This window comes from Corvus cornix, chromosome 4 (genome assembly GCF_000738735.6).
Source record: "Corvus cornix cornix isolate S_Up_H32 chromosome 4, ASM73873v5, whole genome shotgun sequence".
NCBI classification, from domain to species: domain Eukaryota; kingdom Metazoa; phylum Chordata; class Aves; order Passeriformes; family Corvidae; genus Corvus; species Corvus cornix.
In genome coordinates this window covers 46,912,368-46,935,070 of record NC_046334.1, presented here as the reverse complement: position 1 = coordinate 46,935,070, position 22,703 = coordinate 46,912,368, and the positions used below count along the sequence as shown (strand labels likewise).

Sequence of the window (22,703 nt, the reverse complement as noted above, 5' to 3'; positions counted from 1 at the left end):
ACAGACATGGTAAACTCCCTATACTATAGGTACCTTTCTGTCTTATCTTGGTGCATAGGCAAGAGTTTCAAGCAACTGCAGCCCAAGCCTTCACTTTGTCAATCTGATTCAGGTGAATGCTTGTATACCACACAGCACTGAGAGTGACAAACATCATCTATTAGGATAAAGTTTAAACAACCGTTTTTCATTATAGAAATGAACATACAGATTTTTCTAGTGGTTAATTCTAGAGGACACCAGATTAACATGCAAATTACATTTATTTAAATATCTGTTAATTTTTATTGACTTTATTATACAACAGCCCAACCAGTTAATTTGATAATTTTTCTGCGTGTTTCTATGAAAAAAGCAAGGGTCTGCATTAAGCTGATTAAGTATTTTGCCTTAATACTTTCAGATTTAATAGGATACATAGCAGAACTGTATGCAACAACAGAAATTCAGATTTTACTTGAGGAAGTCTTGTTCAATCATTCCCTATACTCTGTTCAAGAGGACAGAGTAAGAAAAGAACAAAACATATCTAAGAAGTAGCTTAGAAGATTCTTAGTTTACATTTAATATACAATACACCATAGAAAAAGAGGGTAAACAGCTAAAGAAATACTTCTAAAGAAGTTTTAGAAAAGTAAATTATCTGAGATAGTCACTACTTCTAAATTAACATGCTCAATAACCACTTAACGCAGTAAATTGTCTAAATGACATGCTATCAAGAGTCAGAGATGACTGGTCAAAGCTAAATGTTTCTTGCTTATTAGTACTGCTTCTTTTTATTCATAAATGATTAAATAAAAATAAAACCCCGACAAAATGCTCTCAGTTGCTTCAGAACAATTCCTTTAACCCTGTGAACCTTTGTCCTGCTCCAGTCGCTCACAAATCTGTGGCAGAAGACAGGCTGACCACAGAAACATGTTACTGGACTCCCTTATGACAGAAAAAACAACTCCTTCACTATGATATAATGACAGAGGCCATCAAACTGATATTTTTATTTGTTTACCTAGTAAAATAAAACACAAAGAAGTTCTTAATATCCAGCATGGATTTATGTCAATATGAAACGTGGCAGTGCAAAATTAGCTAAAAAAACATTTCGTGAATTCGTGGCCATCTGAAAGGGATGTAATTCTAGCTTGTTATATTTTCACAAATCAACAAAACAATACCATTGGTTACTGCTGTGATAAACTAGGTTAAATGGGGAGCTGATGTAAAATTCCTCCATGTTTGGATAGTCATTGTTCTAATTACACACACACACGAGTCCCTTTTTACCCTGTCATAAATCTTCCTGTATGACCAGCGGGCAAATCACCCTCTGTGCCTCAGTGCTGCTCTCTAAAAGGAGGAATGAAATACATTATGCTCTCATAGGAGTGCTGATAGCATTATGCATTGGAGATTGCCAGACATTAAATATTACATTGAGTAAAATAATCTTAAGTCATTAGATGAGCACTTTGTTTCTGATTAAGCCTACATGGCAGAATGCAGCTCGTTATATTAGACCAAATAAATTGTTATTACCACAGAGCAGGGCAAACAAGTGCAGCAACTCTTTAGCAGAAATGCTGGCCTGGATCCTACCAAGAGTTTATCTACATTAACAGTGCTGCGTGGCATACTTCAGCACTGGCTTAGAGGAAACCACACGTCTTTTGAGATCCTTTCCACAAAAAAGTGCATGTCTAGTCTATTCAACAGATGAGCTGTCAGCAATCTTTGCAAGGCAAAGGCCATAATTTCCTAATAAACTCAGCATGATTAAGAAACATGGAGCCACTTGTGCTGCAAAATACAGCCCTGCCAAGGCATCATGGCTTGAATTCTGGTTCTCTTTTGCATCACTCACACTTGTCTATACCGCCATTGTCATGGCTTCACAGGCTGCTGAGATCAGTAAAATTCAGCATGTTCAATTTTCCTAGAAATCATCATCTCTCTAGAACAAAAACCCCATATATTCTCTCTCTCCCTCTCTTTGCAAAACTGATTGTAGATCCATGTCTTCTTTTGGATCTTGAAATACAAATCTTACCTGTTTCAGTTTACTGAAGTTAGTATCTTACTTTCTGAACTTCACACACAGGTTCACAAAACCAAATATACAAACCCTTGCTACAGAAATTTTCAACTTCTAAACTGCATTTCTTCAGAAAAAGGATATAACCACTAACATATACCTTGGAAAGTAAACTGCATTATTCAACAACACATAAATATCAGCCTCAATGAGATCCAGCTGTAAGATGAGCCCTGAATTTGACTCTGTGTGACACAGCTGTATAACCCCCATTGCTGTTGGTGAAGATTCAGTCACCAAAAAGAAGTCTAAAGAATTATTCAGTTAAACAAGCCAGTATCTGTATTAGGATAAATGCATTGCTTTCTTGATTCCTTTTATTGTATTGACCTGATTCTTGAATAAGGGTGTTAATGCACTTAATTCCCATATAGATAGTTATCTGTAAATGTCTTAATCTGAAGGTGAATCTCTAGTCTAATAAAATAAGCAGAACATAAATTTAAAAAATCCATTATTTATTGATCTTAATGTTAGAAATATTTGAGTATTTTTAAAAGAGGACTTTTAAATTAGGAATGTGCTTTTCCCACTGTTAGTGGATTTGTGCAGTGTTATATATTAAAAATCAGTTTCCAAAATATGTGCAACAAAAATGAATTACATGTAAAAAAAAAAACCCTCAGGTTCAGATAATACACATAGCATAGTAGTAAAAAAAGGAAACAGGATTTTATTTTAGAAGTGTTTTCCCACAGTTTACCTTTAGATACCTGTGATGAGAGATAAGGACCTGCAACATTTTCTTGATGAGCAGGTTCTAATATTTTTGTTTCGAAATACAAGAGACTCACCTGTTCTGCTGCCTCTCTTTTGACATTATAGGTATCCAAGTGTTCTTGGAGCTCTAGAACACTGAACTTCAATGTTTCTAGCAGGCCACAAGACAGTAGCTGGAAGATAAAAGCAATTAACTCTGTAATCATGTAATATCTGACTATAATCCGCACAGTCTGATATCTAAATTATATAATACAGAATCCCACGTTCACATTTGGAAAAACAAACAAATTAGAATTAGCTGGGCACATGTCACTTGTGACACCTTTGAGTAAGTGAATTAACACATGTAACTGTACCACTTAAATCAGTGAACAACAGTTTTGATTCCAAAATAAGAAGAGTAGTACCTAGTTAACATGTGAAAAAGAGATTTCAAAGCAATTTTTAGATCTTTCATAATGAAGAACAGTATTTGATACACACACCACTAGTGTAACTAGAACAGCCTGTAGAAGGAAGGAAAGGTACTGCTGCTGGATTGCTCCCGTAGCAACCTAAGGAGTATCCACTGAGGGTTACTTGCTCTTCTCAATATACAAACTATACCACCAGCAAAGGCTTCTGCAGTCTCTAAGAAACAGGACTTTGTCAAAGCAGGAACCATTGTCTATTTGAAGAATCTTCTACTATTAATGACTGCCTCTTTTACCTCTTTTCTGGTATCACAATCTCTTTTTCCCTCAGGGACTGCTACCTCAGCTTTCTTCCACCATTTCTCCCTGCAGTTTTATTATCACTTAGGTTTTTTCATTAGTCCTTCTCCTGACACTTCCTGTAATAAAAATCTCTAACATGTTTCCTCCCTCACGCTGGTCTGTCCTTGCACACATTAAGAGCTCTGTACTTTATCAATGAGAATTAACCTGACAAGCAGGTTCATTTCACCTAAATTATTTGGAGAGGAAAGATTTATTTATATAGTATTTGTCAATGTAACAACACTAATACGTACACATATACACAAATAAGTATTTGTGTGCTATATTTATGATTCCTTTTTATATTTGTATTTATGTATATTTGCTTTTTTATTTTAAAATACACATGCTGTTCTAGTTAGGTACTAGTTCAACTTTTCTTATGGCTTCTTATCCCAAAGAAATTTATTTCTTTGGTAAATTTCTACTGCTTTTAAAGTGGCATAAGTAAAACCAAAAAACATTACAGGTGATTCCCTTGAAATGCACTATCTGTATCATGCTTTTTTAGTCCTCATATTCTTAAGTGAAAGCTTAAGAAGGAGTTGCTCCTTAGTACCAAGGGAAAAGAAGCAGGTCAGGAGAAGTGTCTCACACTGGGTGTCAAGGCCAAAGATCCATCTACCCCAGCCCTGCAGCTGACAATGTCTAATGGCAGTTGTTTAACAAAGGGCAAACCTGTGGTGATCCACCTGCTCCAGAGAGCTTTCTTAGCCTCTGTCAACACATTGTTCTGCATATTCAAAGGACCTGTCCAGGGCTATTTCTTCCATGGATGTCGTTAGTGGCTTTTTGAAAACATGGACACCATAAAAAGTGACAGCATTTCAGAGTTCGATTACGTATCACATGAAGGACCTTGGTTCTGTATGTTTTGTAAGTAACTGCTAGCTAAATTTGATCACCCTCAACATCAATTAAGACAAAAATAAAATAATTTCTATCACTTATCCATGATAAGACATCTGTGGACAGATTTATCTTCTAAAGGGCTAAAAATCCTAGCCCATATACTCATATTTTACATGGAAGCCATGGTACATATTTCATCATCCTTGTGATTGTTCTTTAATCTTTTCCAGTGCTACTACCTTTGCTCTGAGAGCAGGGGACCAAAACTGCCCCCAAAATTCAGGACGTAGGTATACTGGGAATACGTACATTAATTCAGGGATGTTTCCTGTTTTGCTGTTTCCTTTCTTAATAATTCTAGCACAGGGGTTTTTTTGACTGCTGCTGAACATTGAGCTGACTTCTTGCATTAATATTTATTGTAACCAGGATTTCAACTTGCATGACAACAAACAATTCAAAGTCTTCTCGTTGTATATCTGTAGCAACAATGTTCTTCTCATGCATCACTGAATATATACATAAAACAATGTAATATAAAAAGGCAAAGTTGCTGCTAGATAAGTAGTCTCCCTTTTTCTTACCTGCACAGAGAACATAGAATAAATATGAACAAGCAGGGAAGGTGAAGAGTAGTAAGGGAATTAAAGTGATATGTACTATCAGTGAGTTTCCTTACTGTTCACTGTTACAGCTGGAGTCTGTTTTTTGAGAAAATGCATTTCTCACTTGTGGTTTCCAGTGTTTATGATACATAGTGGCCACTTAAGATTTTAATTCCCTTCTGATTTCAAAGAGTTTCTTTTTTTTCCACATATTAAAACATCATTTTGTATGTTACATGAAATGTTTAAGCAGACAGATTCCAACGTGCAAGTTTGAGATTCTTACCGTTTCTGCATCCACAAAGACCGTGGGACATTCTGAACATAACATCATCACTTCCAGGGAACTTCTAAATTTTGTTCCAATGCGCTGTAGGCTTTCGCCAAGAAAGCTGACTGAATCATTTGTTATAGATACAAACTTTCTTTGAATGGTCTAGAAATCAAATCAGAAAAACATTTATCTTACAACGTGTTTTACTATTCTTTTGGCTTTTTAGGCAAGAATTTCAGAGCAAATTTCCGTCATGACGAAGTTCCATTGCATTATATTTTTTCATTAAATGACAAACTAGTATGTAATTTTCTCTGAATATTTATGTAAAATTAGCTCTGGAAAATGCAATAAATCAATAAAACCAGCCAGTATCTATAAAGACAATTACTCCTATCACATCTAGGCCTCTATCCTCAGTATAGGTGGATGACTATTTGTCTTTATGAAGTACAGATAGTTCAATTTATTTTCAAGTGTTTGTGTTGCAGAAAATTATAGACTTTTATGAGTCAGTATGTGACCTGCATAGCACAATCTGTGTCCAAAACTGCCACCGCAGGGTTTCTACCGTCTTCAAAAATCAGTCCTGAGTTTATCATGTTTGATTATGCAGACTGTCAGCTTAGCCTAACGTAACACTGCACTCTGCTATGGACTGTTTCATTAATCCTGGAAGTTACATGTAGAATAAAACTATATAAAGATTATACAGAGAGCTGCAAAGTTAAACACAGGAAGAAGGAGCCAGAAGGCAAAATGGAAAAGTCCAGTCAAACAAGGAGTCAAACAACGCCTCCTGAGTATCATTTGATCATTTTAACCCTCCTCTGTACCCAGTAACAACTCCTCAGGAGCATTTTTTGCCCTTGCTTGAACACTGGATTGCTACTGTGCAGAGTATCCAACTTTACAGCTGTTAAGACAAGTTTTATCTTTCTTCCTAGCTCCCTCTTTAATGAACACAAGAGAATATGAGCTCTCATTTTACCACTTTCAGGAAATGAATGAATAAGTAAAAACCAACTGCAGCTAAGCTTTGGTATAATACAGAAAAACCAAATTCCTGATGTCTAGATGAAGCAAAAAGACAAAAATCTACAATCTGTAACAGGAATTTCATGGCACTGTGGCAAAATACTTAGTTCAATATAAAATGGAAAACGGGTATAGATGTGCAAACAAGTAATTCCATGGGAAAGGTAAGAGTATGAATTCTTCACATCTAAGTTACTGCCCATACACATGGGACAAAATTAATACTAGATATAGAAGAAAGGGCTGGAGTCATAAGGTCTTGTCCTGAATATTCTCTTAGCTCATTTGGCACATTGCCTGTACATAAAATGGATTAATTATACTTCTTCTACCCCTTAGGACTTTGCAAAGAAGCATTACTTTTAAAATATAAAAAACTCATCCCCTACATAGAGGGAGGAGAGAGCCAGAAAAATTAAGCCATAGGCATTTTGTGTTGGGTATCAAATCTGTGAGGTAAATATACTTAAAGAGAGGCATTTGAAACATCCAGCTCCAGTGGATCTCATGGTGTTTCAATTACTTTTCTGCAGAAAGAAACCCTTTTCTCACAAGACAGGTGCAAGATAAATTCATTAATGTTTGTCATGCTGCGATCCCATAATAACGACTCCCACAAAAAAAGCAGGAGAAAGACATTAATTCTGTAATCATCACAGAACCTGGGTGATGTTCAGAAAATAAAAGAAGGGACACAACCTGAACTAAGAGCTTGCAAGAAACACTGAACTGGTTTTTTTTGAGCTTTTCTCAATTTTTGTTTGTTTTCTGAGCAGGTTCACTCCTAGGCAATGAATACAGCAGATACCCTATGGAAAAACAGTGTATGACAATGTTACACTTCTTTAGCAATGTGTTTTTCTGGTCTGCTTTTGATTTGCTTTCTAAAGCTTCTTGCTACCATGATCTTGTGGCTTTTGGAGTTTCAAGGGGAAGAATAGCTTTAGAAGTAGGAGGAAGGGATTTCAGATGAGCAATCATACACTGAGAATTCACTGACCTGAAACAATCTTGAGAAGACATGAAATGTATAGACAGCACAAGATCCATCTGTATCTGACAGCATTTGATTGACGTGGCAGCGCCAGGCTTGCTCTTCATCATCGTACGCCACTGGCTGGAAAGCTGCCAATATGGCAGAAAGAAATGGTGAAGGAGGAGGGGAAGTTTGCGCTTCTGAGAAACCATCCTGTTCTTCTTCATCTTGGCTGCAAATAGTAAATAACAGAAATTACCTCCTCAGCAAACCTTTTGGGAAAAAACACTTCATTTTTGTAAGAAGGAAAAAATAAGAATTTTGGATTCAGAATAGCCTTTTGTAAAATAAATAATGGATCAACTAAGGTAACTATGAGCCAAGAGGAGAGTAAACTATCAAAAGCTTTTGCTACTGCAATATATTAAAATTGCTTATACTCTCCAAAATTTACTAACACATGTCAGTTCTACATACAACAACAGACAAAGAGCTATCTGGAGGCTATATATGGGTACATACAGCACTATATATATGTACACCACTAAGAAACAGGCATTTTTTTCTTGCCCCCAATAACTGAATTAACATCCAGTTCTTCAAATTTTTATTGATCTGGACAGATGGTCCCCCAATATCTGTAAGAAGTTTTAGCCTTCCTTAAGGGAAGCACAAGAGCTCATTTAGCAATGTAAAACTGCTTTATAACTGTCTTAAATAACATAAGCAAATGGAGATAGATTGAAACACTTTCATTTTTATGGGCAATCAGTTTAACAGGCCTTTGTTCACAGAGCATTCTGCTATCATATTTTCCATTAGGCACCAAACATCCAATAAAAATATCAAACTATAAATTTATCAATGCTACTACTTCATATCATTAACATAATGATTAACTTAAAATTTTCTGTATTACAAAGGATGATACATTTTGAAACTTCTTGTATACCTGTATGTAGGCAGCACAAATATGTGTAGGAGGGTCCCAAGTACACAGATAGTTTATTAAAATAATTTTTTAAAACACATAGTTTTTCTCTACGACAACTGCCTCATCCACAGCAGCACTAAGTACATCTTAAACAAGAACAAACATGTCTTAAACAAGAAGTGTGGGTGCTAGTTTTAGATACATTTGTATTTTGCACCAAGCTCAAAAGCTAAGACAAAACCCTTTTGATTATCATCTGTAAGCAAAGCTTCAAAAAAGATTTTCAGATATTTCCTAACTAGTGTACCAACCCTATAATCAATCACCTCTGTCACTTGTTAGACTAGAGCTATGAGGTTTTTCATTTGCTTGCTTAGCGTAAATAAAATAAAACCTTGAGAGATTTTTCAGTTGCAAATGAGGAAATAAACTGCTCTTAACTGGTACCAGCCTTGAATTCTCACAAGGCATAGTGCAGTAGAGGTCACTTATGGGATCACAAGAGTCAGTTTCTCTGTCTCTCCCAATAAAACCATCTCAAATCACTTCTTTTATATCTCCTGTTGTGTTCTTTTCTGAAAAAGCCTCCTTAAGAGATCTCTCTGAAAGAACAGATGTCAAGTCTGTGTTCCTATATATACCAAGTCTCTGTATTATTCAATTTAAACTTCTGAACAAATTTTAACTATGAACAAGCCTATGAACAATTTGGATTTTTTTTGTTTGTTGTGGTTAGTTTTATTTGTTTGTTTGGGGTTTCTTGTTCCTTTTCTTTCCTTCTTAGACTGTTACCTCCAGGGGACTTAAGAGTTTCACTTTAAATATGACTCAACCAGCTAGGACTAACTTTAACTTTTCCTCTCAGTAGTTATTTTTGCTCTCCGTATTAAAATGAAAAAAATGTCATTTACTTTAAAATGTCTTAAAAACATGTAAGAGACTTATTAACCTTAATAATGAAAATAAACCTTGGGCAAATTCAAAGACAAACTGACCTGACTTCTACAGGAGTTTTGAATAATAAAACAAACAAACAAACAAAAAACCAAACACAAAAACCCCCAACTTTTTTCCCTGCTTTTTTCATGTCTTTGGGTGCTGCTATAATTCAGAGCAGTTCAAGGGCTTTTCTCTGTTACACTATTTGCAGCTGTTTTTTCACATTTCTGTCCTACTGATGTTGAAGAAAAGTGCTAGATTTCTTTTATTCAAGAATTCTCGTATTTTCCTGCACAACTGTCTTCCTTGTACCACAAACAATTGCTGAAAAAAGTATTGAGTTTAGTTGCTATAACAGGCAAAAATGATCAGCCATTACTTCAGATATGCAAACCATCATTTGATATTCTTGTATTATGGGATTAATGGAAATCTGCACACTATGGGAAAGCCTGTTTGATTAATGCACTGATAAAATGTAATTTCTGTTACTTATAACCAGTATTAATCTTACCTAGACAAACCAGAGAAGTCAGCTTCTTCTTCTTCACATCTCTCATCTAGCTCTTTCAAAGCCAGAGTGACATCCTCTTCACAGACAGATTCAGAATAGCTTCCAGGAGCTGCTGCCTCTACCAGTTCTGGGGTCTCTTCCAACTCCAGAGATTCATGACAGACCAGACAGTCTTGCGGCTCATGTAGTAGGTATGACCCAGTGTCTTCACTAGCAGTGCTAACCTGTTCATCCCTTACTGCTGAAATGCCTTCCTGTGAATCACACATCCTTTTATTAGTATTACTGTCAGGGCCTATGTATTCTTATCAGGTTTTATAATGGTAAAATAACAGTTACAAAAGATTATTTACAAATATTTACTTTAACTATTCAGCTCTTTGGCTCATTCACACAGTTCTACTTGGGCAAAGACAGGCAGCCTATTTGTAATGTTTATAACTTCTGGTAAACATTAATATCCTAGCATGTGACTTATTTAGAGCAAATACAATTTCTCAAAAACATTTAATTAAACCTGTTACAGAATACTGACAGAAAAATATGCAAATAGCCTCAAACTCAGTGAGATCAAACAAACTCAAGACTTCCACATTTTACTTTTCTAGGTAAGGATCAAAATGACTGCCTCATGCTTGCCTTTGGGGTCTACAGCGAGTACCAGAACATTTCTTGTCCTTTCCACTACCTGTTTTAACAGCATAACTACTTACCAACAGTGTAATAGATAACCAGTGGAAAAGGGATATTCCACAATTTTTATTATTTTGCCATTACTGCTAATACGGGCATCTTTAAGGGTTTTATCCTGAATCACTAAATGTAGGCTTTCGTTAACTAGCAATTACAGAGGGAGGATAATTAAACTGAGGTAGGTAGTATTAGAATGACCCTTTCTCCCTTCCTCCATTAGCATTATTATATTCATTAACATCACTATATTGAACAGACGAATTAAGATTCACTTAATTCATGATGAATTAACTTGAAACCTTTTTATTGGATTTCCTTGTGGAGTAAAAATAACATTTGCCATTTCCTAAAGGCACAAATTATCACATATTTTCATTCTTAGTATCCTAGCCTTCCTCTACTGGCATATTCAAAACTGGTCAAGGAACCTTTGGACATCCTCTAACCATACACATCATTTCATGGCTTTCATCAGTTGAGATAGATTCTCTGACAGATTAAATAACTGTACACATACTAGAAAAGACAATTCAGCTTTAAACAGAACCATGTAATTTTCTTTCACAGTGATCTTTACCAAATCTCACTTTGACCATGGTACTCCTCAGTGTGACACCGCTGCCATTTGACACAGCTAGTGACTTCACTTCTAATGCCTCTTTTGTTAAAGTAATATCTGGAAATTTTTTTCGTAGAAGAGTCGTTTTGTCCTACAAGCAGCTGAGGCACATGGGAATGCAGGACATTTTTACCTCAACAAAATAATTTGGATGGAACCAATGGTCCATTTCTGTTACAGATGTTAACATAGGATACAGAGTTGCACTGATCATGACTAGTAAATGTACATATGAGAGATATGCTTTTTGAAAATATGCTTATTATTAGTTAATAAATTTACTGCCCAATTTAAGTCTTCATAGTGCCACGACTCCTGATTTAATTTTCTGTGTATCATTGGACATGACTACCAGTATGAATATTCCTTAAGTATCTTAAAAAGGTGACTTATATAGTTACATAGTTACCAATGCCACAGAACCTTGGGAAAATTACTTCTAGTAAACCACTCCCTCAAAAATCTACAGTGAGAGTGAGTAAAATAGAGAATCATTTTAGTCAGAAACTTTCATATACACAAGCTTGTAAAATTTATTGAACAAAATTATTCTTCTCAGATAGACTGTAAATTCTTAACTGGAATGTGAAATGTCTTTTTGCATTTTCTAGGAATCAGCCAAATACATTTAAGTAAACTATTAATTTAAATATGGCATCCTGTGGGACAAACAAGGAACTCAACTACTCAACTCATCTAACCAGCATGCTCTTGCTTATGAATAATGGCTTCAACTTTTCCCATATTGTCTTAGATAAATTTTGATAAATATTTATATTAAAAACATTTTGATAACTGACAGTTGGCATACAAAGAAATGCTTTTGCTGGAAGAGTTTTATATATAAAGTACAGGAGCACAGAAAAAAACAACTGCCCTATGCTACAAGTTGTACAGTATAAGTATTCAGAACAAAATCAGTTTTCCTGGCTTCAGAAATATTTCAAAATGAGTCAATAGTGTGCACATTTTCAAGCTCATTCTGGTAAGAGGCATAAAGCCAGCTAACTTTTTTAGCAACAAAATCCAACTAGATAGCTAAGTATTGTATTGTAATAACTTTGAGTGTTTGAACTGTGCTTGAAGAAACCTGTGTATTTGTTCAAATCCCATATTCTAACAAGCACAAAATAAACCTGGAAAACATCACATCTAGTGAACGCATTTGTATGCACTTGTAGTATTTTTTTTAAATACAGAAATTTGTTCTGAATGCTGCCTAGTCATGGAATTATTTTACAGCCCAATTTAAATGTTTTCAATATTTTTTCATGACAATGGTGCTTTTTTGTAAATATTCTCACCTGGATTATAGCAGCATAGTGATTTTATAAAGGGAGCTGCAGAATAACAATGAATTCTAAGGGCAGTCTCAGAAAGAACTATGAAAATGTAAAAATTAGTTACAGCTGAGGATTTACCACAAGTAAACCATGGAGAAGACCAAAGTTTTATTGTGGTGAATTTCATTCTGTAAAATTCCAGCTTCTATATCATTTCTTGCTTCTGAAATCTTAACATAAAACATCTATCCTGTGTGGAAAAAGTTCATCCAGTTTGTGTTCTTCCTCAAACAAAATTCTATTGGATCAAAATGCGTGTTGTAGATGAGCATATGAAGTAACAACAATTTGTTTGACAACCTAAGCACTGGTATTCTGCAACAGCTGAGACAATTTATCAACAGCAGTGCAATGAAACACTTTTTTTAAAAAGCACATAGATAGGCATAATGGTAAAATATGAAAAAATGTGAGGAAAAGCACTTTATGAACATCACAATATTGCATCTTTAAAAGGTGTGGATTTTATCACAGGAAATCAGCCACTCTCCCTTTATTGTATTCTTTTGTTCTTACAGTTTTCTTCATTAAATATTAGCTGCATCTGTGGTCTGCCTGTTAGTAGAGTGGTTTTTCTAGGAGGAAACAGGTGAACTAGAGCCTTTAGAAACTTAAACTAGCCCAGTCACTTGAACTAGTCAGCAGACTGTTTAAACCAGGCTGGCTGAAGACTCATTCTTAAGTGTAGAGTGCACTCACTGGTTAGTCAAATACATGTAGGGATGGCTTAATTTTCTGGAATAATCAATAAAACTGCATTTATATATAGTTAAGATGGGATTAGCTAACATTATGAAAAAAAAAAAAAAGATTGCCAGTAGCATAAATAATTTTAACTCAAGGGATAAAAAGTCCACCTAAACCAAGCCACTTCAAGAAAAATTGTAGCAGATGAGTTTGTTTTAAATTAGGGGTGTCTTTTAAAATTTCAGATTATTCAGAAGTTTTAAAACACAATAAACGGAAGTACTCACAGATTTGCAGGCGGCCATTAGCTTGAAATCTGTCTCAGTCCACATGGGCCTTTCCAAAAAAGTATACCACTAGCAAGCATCTGTAGTCCTTTCTAAAGGATTATTTAATGGGACCAACTGCCAACACAGCTGGCCTGAGGTTTTATTCCCATATAGCACCAATCACAACCCAAAGAAAGCAAAAAACAAAAAGGGGGAGGGCAGGGGGAGTGAAATAAAAAAGTATTTGAAAGAAAATGTCGCTCAAGAAGGATTTCAACCATATCAAGGTAAAAGCATTTTGAATTAGCCTGTTTCATTCTGCACCATGAAATTATCACAATCAGCCCTTCAAGAATATTTTTAACCTGTGGTAAATTCCCTCAGTCCATCCAAGTAGCCTCCACGCTGAGGGAGCATTTTCTAAGAACATGCCAACAGGTTAGAAATATTAAAGCAAATCAACTAATCAGTGTAACAGATGAAAATTCAGTTGAAAAGAAAGCCAAAGTTGCTACTAAAACTAGAAGGAGCCCAAATCAGCCATGCACCAGCCCACATTTCTCCCCACCTCAGGCAGCTGGTTGCTAGAGTTATCTAGAGAAGAAGCCTCCAAACTTGGGGTCTCAGTTCTGATTTGAAGCACCTCTTCTGTTCCCACACTGCTAGTGGAATCTTGAGACTGAAGTGATAAACCAGCATGATCTGACACAGTTTCATCTATGGCAGAATCACTGATTAACTAAGACAGAAAAGAAAGAAACAAAATTCTTCACAGGAAACACAAACTGCAGGTAAAAAATACATCAGTTTTGAACCAGGCTGTTTCAGTATTGTTAGCTATTTGAACTTATTTACATATTATGAATTTCACGGCTTTACACTAGAATTATTACAAGCATCACATGCATTTCTGAAACATTTCACTTTGAAAAGAAGCGTTTCCTGTAAGGAAAATTATTTTCCTTTCTTGTTTTAGAAGTTTTTTTGCTAGACTGAAACAACTGAAAAGTAGAGCTCTTTGTTGGGAGCAACATTAATACAAGCTTTGCCTAAAGTCTGAAAAGCAACATACTCATCAAGCTGCTCCCTATGAAGTCAACTTTTTCTTAATTTCATTTATGTAATGCAGAGAGACTTCTGAGTGGCCAGCATTCTTGATTTTCCTAAGTGATATGTACACAGACTTCAAAATCCATAATTAAATTAGCAATTTCTGTGCTTAAACACGTGACCATGTGACCCCCATGTGATCACTTAATATTCTTGATCTTATTTAGCATTTGGGGGGGGGGGGTTTGAGCTAGAAATCCACAAAGAAACACACTTTATATAAAACACATGAAATTTTGTGCTTACATTTAAACAAATATAGTAAAGACAATAAAAAAATTAATATTGTACTAAGATTATAAATCTGTTGTGTACCACCAATGTGGTAAAGCAAATTTTTTCCTTCATTGAGGATGTTATGAAAAAGAAGCTTAGCCACACTAATTTAGTTCTTTAGTATGTCACTTAGGCTGAAAGTGTGAGCCACATTTATCCATTAAATGTGCTAGGGAAAGCTTAAGTTCTCAGATTTCTTTCACAGAAAAATAACTTACCATCTGTGAACGAGACAGTATCTGACTTGCAGTCAGTGCTGCTTCTTCTTCTGAAGACTCATCAGTATCCTCCTGGTTGGTCAAGTTCAAGCTGGGTGTGCTACCAGAGTACTGACACTCCTGAAGGGACGGTGTGTCTCCTTTGTCAATACTGTCAAGAGAGCGCCTGCGAACGCCCCAGTTGAAGTTGTCCATGCTTTCACCCTGTAACAAAAAAATTTGCACACATATGGTATGTACAAATTTCAACGTAATTAAATTAATACACAAATGCGACAGAGAAAACACGAGTACTGAACGCGTCATGAACAGAGTTTCAATCAGCCCTTTAGTTTTATTAAAAATTCAAGTACCTTGTTAAATGCTTGTAAATAAAATAAATGGCAAATGAAGTAGAAGTCTTTTGAATATCTTCTTGGAAAGTAACTCAATATGTAATCTAGAACTATATCAGTATTGATTTTATAATCTGACTAGAAAGTACAAACACATCACAGACAACAACAGATGAACAAGCCAGGGCACCAGGCTGCAACTTACCTGCAGCTCCTGGTTAGCAAAAAGGAAAACACATATAATTAGAAAGAACGAGGACAAACACTTAAAGATACTCTAGAACCAGGGAAAAATATTTTATTACATAGGATTTGCCAACAGTAAAAGACTGATTCAAGCTCTGAAAAAAAGCTTTAGTCAAAAAGCTAGTATTTAAAAGAATGTCTTTCTAATGAGATAAAAAAAACCCAAACTGAGGACAAAACACTAAAATCAGCATGCTCATGATACATTTTCTCTAGGATAACACATAAAGCAACTGTTTCAACAAACATTGATGAAATTCTTTAACTAACACACATGAATCTATACTGACCACATCCAACTGACAAAACACTATCAACAATAATTATATACAGGGTGTAGAAAAGATGATGTTGTCATTGTTTTACGAGGTACTTCGTGTCAGTTTTATGAAGTGCACCCTGAATATCAATAGCTGGATCCATTCTTTTTGTGCATTTTCAAGCTGAGCTATTTGGGTTTCAAATATCCATCATACTAAGTGACACCAGATCTTAAAAACACTGTTATTTTAATTCACAAGTACAATAATGATTGATTTTCTCAAGCACTTCATCAGCCTTCAACAATTCAGCTAAGTAATATCAAAAACCTGGTGAAGTTCACTTCACCACATCTACAGTTACTAAAACACCACATCTAGCCCCAAACATGGCTCCAAAACTGCCTTAAGAGAGTATTTCTTGTTGTGGCTTAAGAAATCACCACGATGCATTAAATATGCAACACAAACTAAACATTTTTTAATCTCTCTTAGTGATTTCTTTTGCTTAAAAGAAGATGAAAAGTTATGGCAAAGCAAAAGAATTTCAAGCACAACAAAGTATCACTACTGTGGGCTGAAACACTTAAATTTAATCTGAATATTACTCAGAATTTAATGTAAAAGCCCCACTTCATACTGTTGACATTTAATTATTAGCAATAAAGAACATTCTATATTTCTGGTGAAAAAATAAGCCAGAGCTTTCATACATATATATATATATATGTAACATCCTGAATTCTTACTACCTGTGCTCTTAATTTTTTTTCTCTAGTACAGAACTACATGTTGCGTCCAGGCAAGCAATAAAAAAGAAACTGCATTTTCTTATTTATTATCTACTATTAAAGTAACACAGACAATGAAGTTAAAGGTTAACTTTGTCTGGCAAAGTTTTCAACTTTTGTCATCCTATCTGCAAAGTGCTGTCTAGTGTTAACGTTTTAATACTACTAAGCCTGAATTCTGAACTGCTTGATTACTTGCATTCAATACAGGAAATGGTGTCTCTATAGTGTGTGGTTACATCTATGCAATAGACCATAATGAGCCTGTACTTCTCCTAGAAGGTGCAAATACTGGCTGAAGTGAAGCAATACACAGGTAGCAGGAGGAAGGGAGATAAAACTAAAGAATTATGGGGAAACCCTGTAAAAAGGTCTAGATAAATCAAGAGGAGAACAATCAGTGTTTAGATAGGCAGATATTCTTAGCAGCTTGTGGCTCATGACCAGCAAGGATCTCCATTGCTAATTCCATATTTTGTATAGACTGTAACAAAACCACTGCAAGAAACTACAAAAACATTTGACTTTTTCCTCCCCAGTCCTTTTACAGTCATACTTTTAAGCTTCAGCAAATTTTGAAGCCTTTTATTTATCCAAAACAAGTAAAAGTTGTTAACAGAATCTTTACTATTTCTCAGTACTTAATTTTGTTTACCTCCTCTCTCTTTTTGACAGAAAGAGAAATGGAGGAAATATAAGAACTGCAATAGACCAGATATAATGTAAAAGCCAATGCAAGCAATTATAGAGAGCAAGTATTTAATGAGATAGTGTATCATATGGTGTGTTACTTTGAAAGACTTTCATGAAGTTTTCAAAATCCAGAAACATATCAGAAACAATGATTATGCCATTTTCTTAACACACTGTTCCATAATTAAGTTTTCTCCTGCATGGTACCCAGGTGTTCATGCTGACGTTGGCTTACATTGTCATATCACTTCACTTTCAGATAAAGTCACTTAAATCCCCCCCAAAAAATCTCAACTCTTCCCTCCAAAACCAGCTAACAATTTGCAATAACTTAACCCTGCAAAGTTTTTGGCCCAGGTTTCTTAATCTAAGCTCCATCACATCATAAATTCTTTTGAATTGGATTAGTTAGCAGAGCTGCCAATTCCTTAGGATTGCACCAACACAACCTTATTTTTAACATGTTCTCAAATGGAAATACACAGAAGAAACCCCAAGGTCTCACCTCTGCATCTTCCAATTCAACATCTAAAAAGTCAAAGTCTTTAAAAACTCCAAACTGTTGTTCACTGGTATTGTCTTCTACAGCCACTTCCTCCTCTTGAATCACTTCTTCTGTTGCTGAAATTAGACTAGTTTGTTGATCTCCAACTTCCAAGTCTTCATTAGAAGAAAACACAACCTGCAAATATAGGTAAAAATAGAAGTAAAAACCTCCAATTTCTGTAACTCCAAAAGTCAGCTATCCAGCTTCCTGCCATTTAATGGAATTAGTGGCATTCAATGTGAATACCCCTATACTGATAATACTTTGCTTCAAGACTAGTTGGATTTTAAACTACACCTTTAAATTAGTGGTATCATTCTCTCCTTAATGTAACTAAGAGTTACAAAGGTATAAGTTGAGAGAAAAATATATCATCCAAACTTCATTTTCATAACCACAACATCAGTCAAATTTAAGAATCAAAAAATCCATCATAATAACCATCCACATGACACAGACCATATTGTTTTCACCTACGAATTTTTGTGGAAGGACTGTACACCTTTAAAAGGGATCCAGTACTGGCCTACTGTGATGATAACCTTCACAAATGACAATATTCTGTTTATTTCTGTGCAATGCTTTTAAATCTCTTCAATTTCAGCTTTCAGGCATCTCCTTTTATTTATTTTAACTTCCTCCACTAGATTAAAAGGATCCTTCTCCCACCAATATTTTTCCCTAGCTAAGAACTTCTACGCAACAACAACAAAAAAAATGTTCTAGATGATAACCAAGGTAGGCTACTCACTTTATTTTAAAAGCTGTCAAAATCATCACCACCATCAAGTGTAGTATGCCAGCAGGGTTCTTTACACAGAAGTAAAACCATCAACCTATTTTTACTCAACAGTTACGACTTTCGTTCCTATAAATAACCATGTTAGTTTCAAGGTATATGATCCACTGGTTATTTTCAATGGATTCTAGGATATTTTCAATACAGCATCAACACCCTTGCAGTCCTCAGCTACGGCTACCCCTTCTCTCAAAAGCATCTATTATGGACTAGATAGAGATTTAGTCAGAACAGGGGAGACCTAGTTCAATTCTCTTTTCTAGCTGAGACAACCATGCCCACTGGAGTCCTTGAGGAATAACAGTAATCCACTACTTCTGATTCTTCTTTTTAATGCTTCGACTGGATTTGTGAACTGCTGAACCAAAACTAGCTTGTCCAAATCCACTGCTCATAACTCCACCAACACCTAAAAATGCAATGGCATTCTGCTAGTTGAGTTCAGAAACCAAAACAAACCACCATCACCACTTACCGAAGGATTCTTGGGAAGACCAGAATCCGGACCACACAGAGAAAGCACATTCATTAGCTTCTCCCTCGTCCTTCTCTGAAAAATGTACCAAAGAAAATCACATAGCATGGCAGCTGCTGAAGGTCCAGGTAAAAATATAAATTTTTAACTAGTCATATTGCATATTGACATCCTCTAAAAAGAATCTTAAATTTTTTTACTTTTCACCAGTATCAGCTTTTAGTTATATTACAGCTTTAGCTATATTAATTTACTGTTTCGCTAAGACATAATACAGACTTCAAATTACACTTCAATACATTTTTTTTTCTACATTCAGAAACACTGTCTCTAATACATGTATAAAGTGTTTGAGGCACAATGTACCTGAGATGGCTGTGGTCTCTTCCAGCTGACAGGAACCAGTGCATTTGAATTGGAGCCTGATGAAGTTGAAGAAGTACTCCGGGTCACAGCAATGACTTTTGGCTTCCCATTTCTACCAGCTGCACTGTGTTGATCACCATATTTATTCCCAATAATTGGTGTCTAGCAAAGACAACAAACACTTTCTTAAAATTCAAATCTATAATAGTAAAGACTACATATTTGACTTCAGAATTCATCATATGAAACGTAGGAGGGCTTGTCTGTAAGCATTCTGTAAAGCCCATGTCTAATCCACTGAGCCTTGGGACACTGGGAAATACAAAGCTGAGTACTTGTACCCTATGCAGCAAGCTGCCATTCTACCCACTTGTGTGGTTTTGAATTAGGCACATTTTATGCTGACAGTCCAATTATATTTTTAAACACATTTTAAAACCAACTGTTTTAAAAGCTGCAAAGCTTCTCTGCAGAATCATTCCCTGACATGAATAAACTGTTTTCACAGACCAGCAACTTCACAAACACACACACGCTTCTGAAAAAACAATGATCAAATGCAACCCTTTTGACAGCAAATGCTAATCCAATGAACTCCATGGGAATTCATCTTGCCTCTCAATTATCCACATGCCCTGAAACTTCAGTAGTGAATGTACTTAGCAATTTAAGTAATGTTCCTAAGGCATCTATATCTCCAATCATTATCTAGGGTTAGCTTCAACCAGGAGCTCTTACTTCTGATCACTTCTAAGGTTTCTACAATTTTCACATCTCTACATTACACAGCAGTCACTTGCCTATGCTCCCCTTTCCAGATGTAGAACGAGTATCATTGGTGGTATGGGCGGTATTTTTAACTACAGGAGGTTTTTCTCCAGTTGTATCCCTCTTACCTTGAATTTCCTGTATTTTGTATCCTATCCCCTCCTCTAAATTTCCTCCCCCTTCCAAAGTCATGCTAAAACTGCAGTACAGGGTTTTAATCCTCTCAGCCCTTGAATACACAACCTTTCATTTGTTGAAAGCCTGGTATGTTCAGCTGCAAGCAGCAGCCAGCTGTATTGTCTGCTCTCCGACACAGCTGAGATACTCTTGAGAATAATCTTACTGACTCTTAGTAATTAACTCTCCAGACATTCAAAAGGGGGAAAAGGAAAATACACAACATAAAAGAATTCGAAATTTATCTTCCAGTATGACTCTTATTTACGAGTGCGTAAAACTTCAATCTCTGCCATTCTTAACAATTGTACTTATTTACAAACATATAAATGTAGAAAATAACATCTGAGTTTGCAACAGCAAGTCATTAGTGCATTGTCATTTAAATATAATAATTACCTCTGATATATCAAAATGAAAATCTAAGGTCTTCCCAGGTAGCTCCTTGGAGACATTATTAAAAATTTTCGTGAAAGAGATTTCAGGAGAACCTATGTCACCTCCATAAGACTTTGGAATATCATTAGGCACAACAAGGCTTGCTGACCGAGACACCACCAGTTTCAAAATATTAAGGGCTTCCTTCCAATATGGACTCTAAAGAGAACATACAAAAATCACACAACAATCCCTTCAACCAAGACAGCAATTTTTATGCATTTTGCAAGAATCCCCAAACCAAAACCTCTGATCTTTTACACATGGCTGAAGGGGCTAGCACAGGTAGGAAGCTTTGGACCTTGAAGTGCCAGGAAAGCAGCGGCAAGATATCAGGCCATGCCATGGTGGGTGGCCAGGTCCATCCACGCAGGCTCAAGGGCTCCAGGTCACTGGGCCAGCCACACCAGACTCTGGTCTATGTCCCTCCTTCCCAGTAGTTATACTGTTTTTTACCATTGTCTGAAGCATCTGCCCTTTGTGACCCAGAAGACTGAAACTGAGAGTATTTAACTATCGCTTAACTACAGTAACTGATAGTATTCAAACTAACTATTCCACCTCTTGGCATCTTTAATTGTTTTACAGTTATGGGCAGAGTAAATGGAATTTGAAACAAGCAAAACTATTATGTGCTTAAAAAGCATGAGGAAATACAAAAGATTTTAACGAAGAAGTGAAAACATTTACAAAGTTTTTAGTATCAAACCAATGGAGTGCTTAAAAAAAGCTATGGAAAAAGTGTGAGAATATAAGAGGCAGAGCCTGAGTTAAGTGCACATTCCTTAAAAAGATGATTAAGGCAACGTAAATAATTCAGTCGTTTCAATTACACACACTATGGAGAGAATCAGAAGAAGAGACATAAAATAAAAGCAGCTTTATGCAAAGATTTACTCCTGGAAATGCAAGGATTCTGCCTGAAACTTAAATCTTCCAATTTTTGAAATCAGCATGATGTCTGCCTTTTTTTTTTTTTTAAATTAGGAGGCTATGTTTGTTAAAATATTTTTTTTATTGCATTAAAAAAATAAACACCCCTTTCAATGCTCTAAGTAGTATATGCTTTATGCTTCTTTGTAGATAATGGGAGTCCTTCAATAATCTCCTGAATTTCTGTGCATCATAAACATAAAAAAAAGGAGTCTCAAACTGGAACTATCCTGTAGCAACTTAAATTTATTTACAGCTGTTGTGATTGCAGAGGACTGAAAAAACCCAAAGCTTAGTAGAAGCACACTTAAACAAGACATGATAATTTATGATCTTTTCTTTTGTCATTTACAGTAACATATTTTATTTTATCAAAAATATGTTAAGACTTTTCTGGAATATTTTTCGCTAGTACCATCTTTTAATAGTTTACATCTAATTAAGATTACATTCCATGGTAGTAAGGGCTTGCACACAAAGCTCAGAGAGAGGTTAGAGGTGAAGCAAGATGCTGCCAGGCCATAAAAACTGTAGCTAATGCTAATCATTCCATTTTGCCTAATGCACTCTGATAGGAGCACAATATCTAAAGTATATATCCATCAATAACAAAACAGCCAGGGAACATGACTTTTCCTGGTAATTATGATTAAACCATTTGACTGAAATACATTCAGCAATAATGGAATTCAGAAGAAAAAAATGAAGAGAATGTTGTGCACTGAAATGGTTTATGCTCCAGGCATTTCCATAAAATCTTTCAGCAAGATGCTAGACTTTCTACTGTGAAATAGATTTTCAGTGAATTTGTGTTTCAAATACAAAGGCTTAAATTACCGTGGGCAAAACACTATGGTTCATCTTTTGGGGACCTTCTTTAATAAAAAATGTACTCAATTTTGTTAAGGTGCACTTTAAAGTTCCTCATGGATATATTACTGAGAGTGATTTA

At 35.5% G+C, this 22,703-nt stretch overlaps 1 protein-coding gene across 17 annotated transcripts in view; it reads right to left on the bottom strand.

The window, feature by feature from the left end:
* FRYL (FRY like transcription coactivator) overlaps positions 1-22,703 on the bottom strand; it is a 170,080-nt gene that overhangs the window by 10,236 nt on the left and 137,141 nt on the right. For 13 of the 17 annotated variants that reach the window (XM_010401705.4, XM_039551620.1, XM_039551619.1 and 10 more), the window contains 11 exons: positions 20,780-20,977; positions 19,436-19,597; positions 19,070-19,144; positions 17,754-17,930; positions 15,464-15,472; positions 14,924-15,127; positions 13,888-14,058; positions 9,709-9,962; positions 7,346-7,553; positions 5,320-5,469; positions 2,890-2,988 (listed from right to left, as the gene is read on the bottom strand). In XM_010401705.4, the coding sequence (XP_010400007.2) occupies positions 2,890-2,988; positions 5,320-5,469; positions 7,346-7,553; positions 9,709-9,962; positions 13,888-14,058; positions 14,924-15,127; positions 15,464-15,472; positions 17,754-17,930; positions 19,070-19,144; positions 19,436-19,597; positions 20,780-20,977 (1,707 nt within the window). The remainder of the gene's footprint in view (positions 1-2,889; positions 2,989-5,319; positions 5,470-7,345; positions 7,554-9,708; positions 9,963-13,887; positions 14,059-14,923; positions 15,128-15,463; positions 15,473-17,753; positions 17,931-19,069; positions 19,145-19,435; positions 19,598-20,779; positions 20,978-22,703) is intronic. The other 4 variants (XM_010401695.4, XM_010401701.4, XM_010401702.4 and 1 more) reach the window with 1 other exon arrangement.